Source organism: Copadichromis virginalis, linkage group LG12, assembly GCF_057382275.1.
Source record: "Copadichromis virginalis isolate Kocher_CV1m ecotype Utaka linkage group LG12, C_Virginalis_male_GT1.1, whole genome shotgun sequence".
NCBI classification, from domain to species: Eukaryota; Metazoa; Chordata; class Actinopteri; order Cichliformes; family Cichlidae; genus Copadichromis; species Copadichromis virginalis.
Genome location: NC_140629.1, coordinates 17229657 through 17243225, shown reverse-complemented (window position 1 = coordinate 17243225; position 13569 = coordinate 17229657). Strand labels below are relative to the sequence as shown.

The 13569-nt window shown below is 43.3% G+C and overlaps 1 protein-coding gene across 2 annotated transcripts in view; it reads left to right on the top strand.

Moving 5' to 3' along the window:
* bin3 (bridging integrator 3) overlaps positions 1-13561 on the top strand; it is a 37622-nt gene extending 24061 nt beyond the window's left edge. For both annotated transcript variants that reach the window (XM_085475068.1, XM_085475069.1), the window contains 4 exons: positions 4000-4040; positions 8562-8703; positions 9797-9931; positions 12036-13561. In XM_085475068.1, coding sequence (XP_085331194.1) covers positions 4000-4040; positions 8562-8703; positions 9797-9931; positions 12036-12182 — 465 coding nt within the window. In that variant the 3' untranslated portion in view covers positions 12183-13561. The remainder of the gene's footprint in view (positions 1-3999; positions 4041-8561; positions 8704-9796; positions 9932-12035) is intronic.
* The last annotated feature ends 8 nt before the right edge of the window (positions 13562-13569 follow it).

The following is a 13569-nucleotide window of genomic DNA, read 5'->3' as shown; positions in this document are numbered from 1 at the left end:
ATATTGTGCTGCTTGTGGACTAAAAACTATCCGTATGTCTTTCCTTCTGCTGTTTTTGAAAAGCATCTGTGGTATGATCCTCTATAAGCTCAAGCTACTGGTTATCAGCTGTGAAAATTGATGCATTTGTGACTCACTGGTGTCTAAAATAACTCATACAATGGATGGGCCTTCTCTGAAGAGGAAAACATGCCTTGCCACAAAATTCACAAGAGTAACTCACAGCTTATGTGCTGAGGTCTGTTGTATTTCTTGCATTACTTCCTAATACATTTGGCTTCAGGGAAAAACATTTTTTTTTTGCATTGGTAGGTCACCCAATATGTTCTTGATGGATTACAGGAACTTTATTCCTCCCTCGGGGTGGAGTACCTATGATCAGCTTGAACACTGTAAACCTCTCAGAGCCGTACTTCTGGCAAACCCAACCTGAAATCCTCCCAACACTTGTCCCGTCCTTCATGTACATTTCATATCATATTTTACATATTTTTCTTTCTGCTTAGATATTTGCAGCGCTTGCATTTGGGAAACCATTTCTTTTTTCTTATTATTCTTGTATGTTTTGTCCTAAGGGCCAGCAGCAGACAGACCGGCATGTCTGTCTTTCCAGAACTGTAAGCGGTACAGCGTATTCTTGCTCGCTCTTCCACAGCTGTACTCTGTGAAGATCTCTCTGGCTGTCAGGGCTCTTCATATTATTTGCTGGGCGCCCTTCACTTTTTGATTAGAATCATCGCCACAGGTAGTTATAATGTGAATCATAGTGGCACTGCATGTGTGGATCCTCAAGGCACTACGCTGTGGAGGGTTTGAAAAGAGGAAAAAAATACAGGAGAGAACATAGGAGATCACACTAAGGCATATACCGATTGACTTTTTTCCATCTGTGTTTTCTTGACTCATTGCCCCGCTAGTAGGTGTTCTAGGCTTTTCACATTTGCTGCCTTAAAAATATTCCCCTTTCTTTTCATATTTTGCTGTGAACCAAAATGATTTCATAACCTTTCCCACAACAATGATCCAACAAGGGGGAGAAAATGAATTCCTTTGCAAACGGTGGGTAATGTTGTTATTCCATGGTAAAGCTGTAGTATAAGTATTTCAGGCATAACAGGCCATCTGTCACCTGGAAATATACATATTGAGCATTGAAGAGTTGATTTCATATTTTCTGGGAAACCTCAGGGGCTGGACTCGGTTTCCATAGATAATCAAGCTGTAACCTTCCTCAGTGTATATAAGTGAAGCAATGTCCATGTTCCAGAAATTAAAGTGACGACTGACAAAAGTCCTCACTTTAAATGAGCATACTGTCTTGAGCTGGTAAATAAATGTCATCCTAATGTTCAGTGTTTGTATATGAGATTAAGTGTCGCTGGTCTTGTCTCCTGGCTTTACTTGTTAGGATATACTTCCGTGCTACTCAGGCAAACTCAGTATTATTGTTTTGAGAATAAAACATACTAAAAGCACAAGACAGCATCCAAGCAGATATTCTGCAGCTGTCATTTATTTTCCTTTCCTTTCCTTGATTCTTCAGCTTTTAAGTCTTTCAGACTTGCTTTGCTCACGGCTCATCAAATTTTACAGGAGCCATTTTGAGTGACTAGACAAAGTAAAATGTAGGTTGGACTGAGCGTGTGGGTTTGTGACCCAGGGTGCATATGTTCCAGGACTTGGCTTGGTTGAGTGTTCAGGAGAGCACTCCTGCTGTCAGGGTGAAGTACTTTTGCATTCTTTAGATTTTTTTTCAATATCAAATTTGAAAATTTTTTTCCCATTTTCACTCAGTTTATTTTTTCATTCTGAAGGGGAAAAAACCCTACGACACACACTTGAGTGTGAATGAATAAGAAACAGCCATTCTTCCTTTTAATCTGTTTTTTTTTTTAAAGAAGTCACTTGTAGTTAATGCCTTTATAATGTATCGTATTGTTCACTGTCTGTGTAGCCTTCCTATTTGTCTCTGTGACTGTCACTTGTTTGAAAAAGATTGATCCACTCACTTAGATCCAGACATTTTTTCGCTTGTAAAGGACAACGGTCACCAGCTGGATAGATTTTTCTTTGTGCTTGTTTGGTTGTTTTTTTCAAACACACTTTTATTCAGAGTGGCTTTTGACAGCTAGGTCACACCTGATAGTCTCTCCACTGCTCTCAGTCCTTCTAAATAAAATCTTTGCCTTAACACAATGTTCACTTCCAGCTTTGGGCTGAGCTGTGTGGCTTCCTTTGTAGAGTGGCTACAAGTGAGCTAGAGGCAAAATAGTGATTGTGAGTACTTTCTGGTCAGTCTGTTGTGTGCATCACCTCTAGGTTTTGCTAGGTGTTTAAAAATCCAGCACAGCACTAGAACACCACTCTTAACTTCTTCCTTTAAGCTGGCTGTTGATTCTGACGGCAACAGCAGCAAAACCTTATTGCTCCAGCAAAACAGACACAAAAGCATCCACCCTTTGCTCTTCTCCGTGTTGAGACGAGATGTTCTGCCGCAGGGCCCACAAGTGAGAGAGCCAGCAGATAAAACGTGCAGCGATAATGAAGGCAGCAGTGGCCCAGGTCTGTGTGTTTATTTCTGGGGCTGAGGAGGGCGCACAGCCCCGCCGGCACACTGCTGCCGAAGCTGAGCCCCAGTGTAGATGGCGGCAGCACAGTAGAGGATGCTCCGTTTGGAGGGATATTGATTTCCTCTGCGATCTGTGTGTATTTTTGGGAGGCCTGTGTGCCGGGATGGCCTCTGCTCCGTGACTCACTGATGGAGACTGCTGCTAGAGCGCCGGCCTCAGGCTCTGCGGGGCCTCCAAGGAATAGCTCTGCCCCCCCTCTCTGTGGGAAGGGGCAGAGGGTAGAGGGCACCAGCATGCTTAAGCAAATCTGCCGCTGTTCTTCTCCCTCCTCGCTGCATGCTCTCACCTTAGAAGCAGCGGCACCGCTCGAGCTGGGGAGGGGGAGATGGTGTGAATATGTAAAACAAAGACAATGTGAATTCCCATGTACTTATTTGTTATTGGTTCTGTGTTTTCCCTCAAACCACAATCAACCATTTTGTACTTGGAAATCTGCCTGTGTGAAGCAGCGAGTGTTGCTGTATGTTCTCGTAGATGGTCAGGGCATTTTTACAAAGCACAGCTGCGATCTTGCTTCCTTGTTGTTGTGTGATTGACTGTCCTTCCAATAGCAAGTGAGCATATGATTAGTGGAGCTGCTCACTGTTCTCATGCAGCTGTCACTTCACATCTCCCTGCTTTAAATTCTCCTTCTCTGTTCCAAGCGTGTTCTCTCCACTTGACTCGATTGCCTGGTTAACTTAGCCGTGTTACGCTTGCAGATCTAGTAGCAGCAGTCATTTTGAATCTGCAATGTAAATGACTCTAGAAACTTTATTAATTGTGCTCCAACTTCTCTCGACGAGACTTGGTTCTGAGGCTGGAGGCCTCGAGATGAGATGTTCGTTTACTTCCATTTAACACCCCCCCCCCCCCCCCCCCTTCCCCTCCTTCCTTCCCCTGTCGGTTCTGCCAAACAGAAGGAGAATGCAGGAAAATATAAACTGTTATTGTTAAAATGTTTGTTTGTAAAGAACTTTCATCTTGTATGGCAGCCCACCCTCCACAGGAAATCATTTGGGCTTTGCTTTCATGTCCGTCCCCTGACAGTTCCATCCTTTTGTATCGCAAGCTCAATGAATATTCAGGGGTTTCTCCTCGGGGCTTGTGTACAATAAAAGAGTCAACGTCATGAAAGTTTCTTTGCAAGCCCCCCCCCCCTTCCCCTTTTTTCATATGTGCTCTGTTTGAAATATACACAATTGTTGGTGTTTGTGCTGCGACTTTACATTGCAGCTAATGAGCAAGAGATGTAGAAGCTATTTGGTTCCGACTTCACTTCTGATGTAACTCAATTTGACAGTGAATAACAATTTGTAATGTCTCTTCATTTGTTAGAAAGGTGAGCAGTGCTTGTGTTAACAGCTTTTTATTTTATTTACTTTTACAGGTGAACCAGATCCAGAAGACTGTTGTCGACCCTCTGAAAAAGTAAGTGTCAGTTTCTTGTGCTGCTTCTGTGTTAAATGTCCAGCTTTAAATCTGAATCTGCAACAGGCCGCGGTCAAATAGTTTTAGTCTGCAATATTTGCATTTTTAGGAGAGCCAGATCGTGAACTTTTCGTGTGAAGTATGGTAAAAGCGATTTAGCTCAGTTGTGTCTTAAATTCCATATGTGACTGTGGAGCGATAAAAGCCCAGTGCCCCGTGTCGTTTTTACTATTTAACCTTGCTCTGCATATCTCACTAACTGAGTGGAAAGAATAGCTGCAGTGCAGGACCTTAGCAAGGCCTCCAGTGTAGTAATACGCATTATAAAAATGAACTGGGAGTTAACAGGGCTGCTGTGCTGGTAGTGTCTGGAAGAAAGTTTATTTGGTCTTCGTTCCTAATACTCGCCCCCATTTGAGGAGGCAGTGAATGCTATTCCATTCCTTAAGCCTCACTTTGCACACACACGCACACACGCGCAAAGCAGAGGTACTGAAGGGAGTGGCTGGACAATCCCACCCGTCTTCCGGAGCGCTTGTTAAGGTTTTCTTCCTCCTCCTGGCTCCTCCCAGGAGATTAAATACTGTGAAAGAGAGCATGTGCATACTGCTTGTATAGATTTCTATAAATTTGTGTTCAACTTTCTCCCCTCGTGAGACACTCGTTTTGTAAAGTAACTAATGTGAAGAGAATACTCCATCAAAATATGGATAGGTCAGGTCAGCGTGTGTGTGTGTGTGTGTGTGTGTGTGTGTGTGTGTGTGTGTGTGTGTGTGTGTGTGTGTGTGTGTGTGTGTGAGCGCGCGTGTGTCAACCCCTCTCTTCCTCGTGCGCTCTGGTGGCGGAGCAATGACAGGATGGAATGGTTCTAATTTCCTCTTCCTGGTGGGCGGCAGGCGGACGTGTGGGCAGGCTCAGAATATGGCAAAGGGCCCAGCTTCCTGGGCCCAGAGCTGCGGATTGGTTCAGGAGGAGAAATGTCTCAGGACACTGCACGCTCTCACACAAACATACCGACGTACACAAACACCAGCTCCGATTTTAGAGGGGGCGCTGTCTCACAAAGATGGTATTTAAGATCATAAAGTTAGGCATTTACATGAGTCTAAAACAGAACAGAGGAAGTGAGTTCATAAACAAATTTTAATGCCAAACTAAACTGACCTTTCTGTTTACTTTTTCCTTCTTAAAAACGCAACGCTATTACTTATTAGTTTATCAAAGTGTTGTCTATAGAAAACCAAGACGCACAAGCTGCTATACTTTAAAGCTTCCATTAAGATTCCATTAGTCCTCTCACTAATGAATATTTGTAACTGTTTTTCTTGTCTCAAAATACTCTTCTGGTGAACTTGTGTCATTGTAAAGACAATTAGAGAAGAGTTGAAAAGGAGAACGTTATGTTAATGGAAGACTTTCAATGGATTGTGTGTGTGTGTGTGTGTGTGTGTGTGTGTGTGTGTGTGTGTGTGTGTGTGTGTGTGTGTGTGTGTGTGTGTGTGTGTGTCAGCTACATGATTGTGTCCATGTGATTGCTATTTCAAATTTTGGCATCCATTCTTAATGCTTAGTGTGGTAAAACGCACAATAAACAAACGAAAAAGCAGCCCCCCTCTACTCTGCCCCCATCCTGCGTTCAGTGTCTCCTCTCTCTCAGGCCCAGACGTGCGTTTCATCCACTCTGCGGGGTCACTGAATGACATCACTATGTTTATGCGAGGGGAGGGGAGTGCGTGGGCATTGAGGCATGTGTGTTATCTGGGCCTTGTAACCTAGCCCTTTTTGCTCCGTTGCTCTTTTGGGTGAAATAGAAGTCAAGCCTGTTTTGAGACCTCTGCCCTGGGTTGAGCCAGGACTGGACAAACCACCTTCATCCCTCTCAATCAGAGGAACACGCTGCCCTCAGAGCAGCTTGTGGGGTTTGGAGCCAATGGGAGTTGTTGACCTTAGCTCTGGGGCTGATGCAGGCTTTTTATTTTTATTTTTTGAGGGGGGTATTGTTTTTTTGTAAAAAGGATGTTTGTTTTTTTACCATCTTATCTGGTGTTTCACGCACTGAGGCTGCGTGAGTTATGTGGGCTTTAAAGCACTAGGCAAGTCACAGCAGATCACACTCTTTCTTTGCACGCTTTTTGTTTTTTTTTTGTTGGAGACTAAGGAGATGTTGCTAGCATTTACGTCACAGACATTCTCATGGTCTACTGCTTTTAAACCATTTATACAACAGGTGGTAGTTATTTCACTTTCACACCAAGCATATTTTAAATGAAGGTGCCACGTGATGTGACCCTAATTTTTCTTCTGAGACCACGACGAACAAAGGTGGTAATTTACACATAAACAGGTCCCTTTCCCATATTTTTAGTGGTGTGTTTTAAACTGATTTTTTTTTTCAGTAGTGAGTTATGTGATGGTCATAGTCAAAAGTGACAGCCAGCCTGCTAGACTGAGGGTGTCTAGACCAGACTTGGGCTTGGCTGCTGGGTCAGGCTGGCCTGTATGTGGATTGGCCTCGGCTCATAAACACACTCTCTGCTCCAGATGCTATTTCCATCCAGCCCTTTTTTTTTTTTTAACCACACCCTGACCTGTCACGTGGACAGTGGTGTATCCTTGGCCCCTTTGCAGCCCTCAACCATCTTAAGAAATCACCCAGACTAGGCTCACCGCAGGTACAGACCTCGCAGGCTGACCGGTAGTTATCCAACCAAGGCCAGGATATCGAGGGAAACATCCAGGCCCTGGACATTTCTTTTCTTTAAAAAAACCAAAAACTGTTATTACAGTGTATGCATAAGCACATTCAGGTTCTCATGTGGGGGAGGGTAGTGTACCGTTGAGTCACAGTAACCGAATGTAACACTGAAACTTCAGCGTTCAGTGTGGAAGTGACACTAATGGGTTAACAAGTAGTTGGCTTTGTGTCTAGCTCTTTTTCTCCTCCTCCAGCACAAGGATAGCATTGGCCCTGAAGTCTCCCTGTGCTCAAACATAGTAGTTGCAGACAGCGTTGTCCCCTTTTAGCGCGCAAACAGCAGGCCACCGTGGTGTGTCATGAGGAAATTGCACCATGCTGTCAGGTGAACTAGAATCCAGCCTTTGTGTTGTCTGAAAGCTGGTTTGCTGCTGTGTTGTCATCAGCCCGTAGGACTGCATTGGAAAGCAGTCATGCCTGGAGGGCAGTTGCATAATCCCTTGGCACTTCAAATATGCGTACACTGGAGCAGATAGTAGATTTGAGGATCGGCATCCACCCCTGCCGTAAACTGGGCCAGAGTGGTATTTTATAAATAGCGGTGGAGTGTGGGCTGCTGGGTTGGGCTGAGCTCGTTGATGTCACTGAAACACTACAAGACCACTCCTTGCTTAACTTCCTGTCGGAAACAATCTCTGCTTGTCTGACATGGAGTTCGCACCACTCCCCCATCTGGCCTGTAGTAAGGTGCACGTCGGGCAAACGCAGTTGTAATCCAGGATTTCATAACAAACTCTCGGGTTCTCTCATCCGCCACACAGAACAGGGCAAGGGTTGGCATGGAGAGGAACGTAAATCATGAAGCCCACACATTTTGTGGCTAATAACACTATGGGGCGAGGCGCACACAATAAAGTATTGTAGTAGTGTGCCTACACACTTGAGAAATTGCTTTAAATGAGTCATTCAGAAAAGGCTATATCTAATTCTTTATTACGATTGTTTTTATTGCTGACTCACATCTGGTATGCACCTGCGTGACTAATCTTGTGGCCTGTTTTTGAAAAACAAAGTCAGTGCTTTGTGTTTACATTTTAGAAAGTTGAAAAATGTTCCTTTTCTTATTCAGGCGTTCAATATTTTGGTTAAAGCTATACCATTTGTTATAAATCATTAGCCAGATCTAACCTGAGTTTAAAGAAATAATGTTAATGTTACAGTCTAACTTTCAGACATGTTAACTTGAAAATTTCTATAGTTTTATTATTAGGTTAGACATGTTCTGTATACAGTTTTCCCGTTCCCTATTAAAAACAGACACAAAAGCAGTGCAACAAGTCCCAGGATGAAGCTCCGATTCCTGTTGCTAAGTTACAGATGAATGTTTTCCTATTTTTAGTGCTGAAGACTTGGATTCTTGTTGCAAGAATATATTTTCATTTGGAATATGATAATTGTCACAAAATGAATTGTTTCATGCCATTCTGAACTACAGTAATTAGATAATAGATTAGAGGAAGCTTAATGCAGAGCTGTCCTCTGGGGTTTGAGAGTACCGCTACAATAAGATGTTGAGGAGCGGGATTTTATTAAATCATAATGACTTTTATTAAGATACGATGCAATGCACAGTGCATGTCTACAAATTACATGGAGACGGGAAAGTTGTTTCAGTATTTTTAGTAACTTCACTTTCTCTCAGGGAAAAAAGAGCAAAGTTTGATATGTATGTCTGGGATCTTTTTTTCTTTCGTTGCATGGATTCACACGGTGCGCATGCATGTTGTGTTCAGTAACCTGGTTTTCTGTGTGCTGGTGTTTTTCAGGTACAGTAGTGTCTTCCCCAGCCTTAACATGGCAGTGAAACGTAGGGAACAGACGCTGCAGGACTACAAGCGGTTGCAAGCCAAAGTGGAGAAATACGAAGAGAAAGAAAAAACGGGGCCCGTGATGGTCAAACTGCATCAGGTAGCGTCAGTTTTAAAGCTCGCGTCGGCGCACGTGTCGATCCACTCGAGCTCTCCCTCCAACTGCACAGGAGCAGAGTTCACTTGCTCTTACATGCTGTCCGTATTGTGAATAGAGCACAATAGGTGGAAAAAGACACAAATGCTGACTGGATATGAACAAAAATAGTTGAGCACATGCATACTGTACATGTGCGCTCCTTCACCCACGCAAGCTACCAGGCTCTCAAGTAGTGCCTTTTCAAAAAGGCACTGCTGCACATCTACAGGCACGTAATTGAGAATTGTAGACACACACATACACATATACACACACACGCACACACCATGAGGCCACTACAGAAGCACACATTCACAGATAGTGCTGCAGTGTTGCCTATGCTATTGCTTCTAACACATCCTCACATGGTGAGCCACCCACACACATTGAGAAAAGCACTGTCAGGGGAACAAAGCCTTGAAGAGGCCCCTACATCCATGCCCTCTGAGTCCCTGTGCACTTAAAGAAATGATCCTGACAAAACACTTGCACGCCATTTCAGTTACAGCTGGCATGTGTAAATAAAACTAAAGTGAAGAGAGCATATCATAATGCAGCTGAAAGACAATATGTTTCAGTTTGAATATAGCAACTCCCCCTTCCCCTTAATAAAAATTCTCACCCTCTCACACTTATTCATTGTGCATTCCATAACTCCATGCCTACAGTAGACTACCCACTAATACATTCACACACAGATCAGTGGTGCTGGAGTCCACTCACAGCCAAGTCTGCCCACATTACCCACTCCTCCTCACTTTGGTCGTGATTACAGCCTTTTTTTTGCACTGCTTCTCCGTGGGAATTAAGCAAATATCTTTCAGAACAATAAGAGAAGAAGACAAATGATGGCTCAAGAAGTGAATTCACTTCAGACTAACTTGTTTCGCTTTGTAGGTATTAATCTGTAGCTCCTTAAGCTTATTTTAGCGAACGAATCCTTAATGTGTAGTGTGTATTGCATCGCAGTGAAATGAAAGAATGTAACTCAAAGTCAGAACTGAACCCTCAGTGACCAGTTCTTTTGTTTTGCTCTCTCTCTCCGACATCACAGGCAAAAGAGGAACTCCGACCGGTCAAAGATGACTTCGAGGCCAAGAACAAGCAGCTCCTGGACGAGATGCCCAAGTTCTACCAAAGCCGCATCGACTACTTCCAGCCCAGCTTCGAGGCTCTCATCCGGGCACAGGTTAGTGACCTCCATCACCTTTAAGTGCACACCCAACGAACCTCTCACAGCTGCAGACAACCACCCTCCCTCCCACCCACCCACTGCTCCACTCTCTGAGCGTCGGTTAAACAGTGCATAAAATATCTGATGAAGGGTGTGTATAACCTAGGCAGTCTGTCTCCCTCAACGTTGCTCTAATGTGATTAACCCTCAGCGACGGCCCACGCTGCTGTGTTTAGCTGAGGAAGGCCTCATCTGTCTGGCTCCACTGCAGCCCTGCAAGCCTTCCTCTAACCTGAAGCTTCTCTTAAAGCAGCTGGGTGTCTCAAGTTAGCGCCACTATGTCCCCCTCACTAACCCCAGACCTGCCTGGCCATGTCATTTCCTCCTTGGGACAGCCACTGGCACAATCCTAATAAGTAAACTAGATTATCCCAGACCTAATGAAAATTAAGGAGTTCTGTGATGCACTTTGAACTTAGCAAATTAGCAGACATATAATATTTCCCCACATCTTTTATCTTGAAGCATTAAATAAATCTTACCTGTTTTTGTCTGGTGCAAGAGGTCCCATTAGGCACGCTAGCCATGTCATTCTTGCAGCTTTATATTTATTCATATAATTCACACACATGAATGAACGTTTTCACATTTGCACAGCCATGTGTGGGTGGTCAGCGGACCTCGTCCCCAGTGCTTGTTGCATGTGCTTGATTTGGTCCTCCACACCCTTTTCTCCCAGCCGCTTGTTGCTGCTCAGCGTCCAGCAGCAGAAAGAAAAAGAATAAAGGGAGTCTTTGTTGTGAGGCTTCAGTTTCACTATAACAAGTCCTGTCCAGCAACTGTCAGAGGGAGACACCACCTGACCTGTCAGTTTCTACAGATGATGATGAAGTGAGGCATTGTCTTCATTTATTCATCTTTTTTTTTTTTAGTTGCTTCTCTTACAGTGGATGCTGTGTTTACTGAATCGAATCCAACTTAAATTATTCATTTTGTTGTCAAAGGTCAAAGTGTGACCTCTCCATGTAAATATTAAGCAGCTGGGAGTATGGTATGTTAAAATGGCTCTGTTTTACCCCAAGCTGCTTCTTTTTTTTTGGGTAGGTGGTCAGCTGCGTGAGCCGGCGTTTACTCCTCGTGGTGACTTGACTAATTGTAATGGTAGTCTTTGCTACAGAGGGCGCCTAGACACTGATCTGGTGTACATTATCATCACAGTTCATATGGACATTTCCGATGGCCCTTTCAACAAGCCACTTTTGGAAAAAAAACATATCCGCTTTACCCCCACAAGCAGCAGTAACCCAATACTTATAGCCCACTCATGTGGTTTAGGTGGCACATATTGGTATAAACATGCAAAGGTCTTTCAGGCGGAGCACTTAAAAAGGCTTGTATAAGGTGGTTTAGAAGCAGTGTCTGGTCTGCTTATGGCAAAATTCTCGTTCTGTTGTGACCCTTTTAGTGAAACAGTAAACTTTTCCCACGGGTCTCTCAGTTGGTTTTGTTGCAAGGGAACACGTGCAATTTTAGAGAAGTCTGTGTCGTCCCCCCCTTAAGGAGCATGGCATCGTATGCATCGCTGCATGAATAAATATTGAGATGTGTGTGTGGGTTTCTAGGGGTTGTATTTCCCAGTACTTTCATTCTCTGCCCACTCTTCTGGAGTCTTGTAATGTGATTAAAGTCTATTAATCATCAAAGCAACTCTCTAGGGAGCCTGACTCATGAACTAAGGGGAAGAAGCAGGGGTGGGAAGTGTCAAGAAAGCTTTCAGTGAACACTCTCTATCTCTTGTTCAGATTGGGAGAGAAAAGCAGGGTCACTACCCACTGAAGTGCTGGGTTTTGGGGCTTTGTCAGAGTTGTTTGATATCTGTGGGCTCCCCATTCTCCTCTCAAGTCACTTCTCATTAGCAGGGTTGAAGTAGTATGAGAACAGCAGCTTCAGACTTGTAAGTAGAAACACGATTAGACTGTATTTGGTGTTCAGATTTTGGATTCTGGTGTTTCCTGAGAGGTCTGTGGATCGACCTGTTCCCATTTTCATCAGAGGACAGATATTCTTTTCCCCTGCCATCACAGACTTACGTTTTTATTTTTCCTTCTCTACCCACCAGGTGGTCTATTTCACCGAAATGTACAAGATTTTCAGCGAGTTAACAGACCAGATCGACCAGGCAGGGTTGACTGACGAGCAGAGGGAGAGGGAGACAGAGGCCAAGCTCACCGAGTTGCGTGCTCTGTCCATTGTCGCCGACGACTGAGTGAGGAAAATACAAAAACGGGCTCTTTTCATGCCTCTCTGAATGGATTGCGCTCTCTTCAAGCTCCTCCAGAGTTCAAACGGACAGCAGTGACCTAAACCTGATTATCCATTTGTTTCCTTGCGGCCTCATCCCCACCGCCAATTGCTCTTGCACTACACCCTAATCTTTCATCATCTCAGCAACTCAAAGCAGCTGAATGCCACATTAACTAAGCCATCAGCCAAGTGCAACATTATAAGCCAATATGTTGTCGTTTATTTTTCTTTTCTTTTAGTAAAGGAATCAGACAGATCTTGTCAGAACTAATTAACAAGGTTACGCTTCATGGTTTCAGAGGTATCTATAACCATTTGTTTCTAATGTGTAAAGTGAGCAAGGAAATGTTTCTATTAGTCACATCTGCCTTGTTGGCAGCAGCGTGTGAAATATAGTTTTATTATCCAACTTTGAAATTACACTGGAAGGTGTTATGTAATGTAGTGTAGGTTTAAAAAAAATCTCTCAATTTTGGTCTTTTCTGGTAATCTGTGAGTTTAGCTCTGTGCCATTCTCTGTGAGGGCTTTTTATTGGGGTTCATCAGAACACATTAGCTCACCTGTGATAACATGTCTGACTTTGGATATAACATAAAAAAAAACAAAAAACGGTGTAACACGGAGTGGTGTTGAAAGGTCGACTACTCAGGCTTCAGACATATCCAGGTTTGTTTTCTTTTTAAACCCCACAAGTAAGAAAGAAAAAAAAAATCAAAGGCTGGTGCGCCCTCTAGTGGAAATAAAGTGACCCATATTTTCCTTTTGTTCACACCATCCATCCTTTGTTCTATTGTTGGTTAGAGTGTGTGTTAGCAAAGAATCTCACACATTGTTGGCAGCCTTAAAAAAGTATTTTTCTCTGTATCATCTACATCAGGGTTGGAAGACAAATGTTTTATAGTCTTATTTTTGGACCAAATCATGCTCTCATCACATGCCTTTGTTTCCACTTTCCATCAGGTAGAGCCTTGGCATGATAACTACACTACATAGTAATGTAAACACACACTGAATGTTACTCATTAGTGAATTTGAAGTTACAAGTATGTTGACTATTTATTTTTTTTGTGGCTTTTTATTGTGTAATTACTGAAGGAAATGCTTAGCCGGTTGCTCGTCTTTGTGTTCTGCAATGCAGACTGTCTGATTACACGCCAATAACTGGATGAATGAAGGTGCTTTTCTAAGTTTAAGTTATAGTCATGGTTGATTTTTTTTAAATATACCAAAATGAATACTTTGTGATCAGATTGGGTTTTATGTAAGTTTTTAAATAACGTCGGATGATATTTTTGCTTCATTATTATCATCATGCAATAAACTAAATGCAAGAAAAGCAACCAGTGAC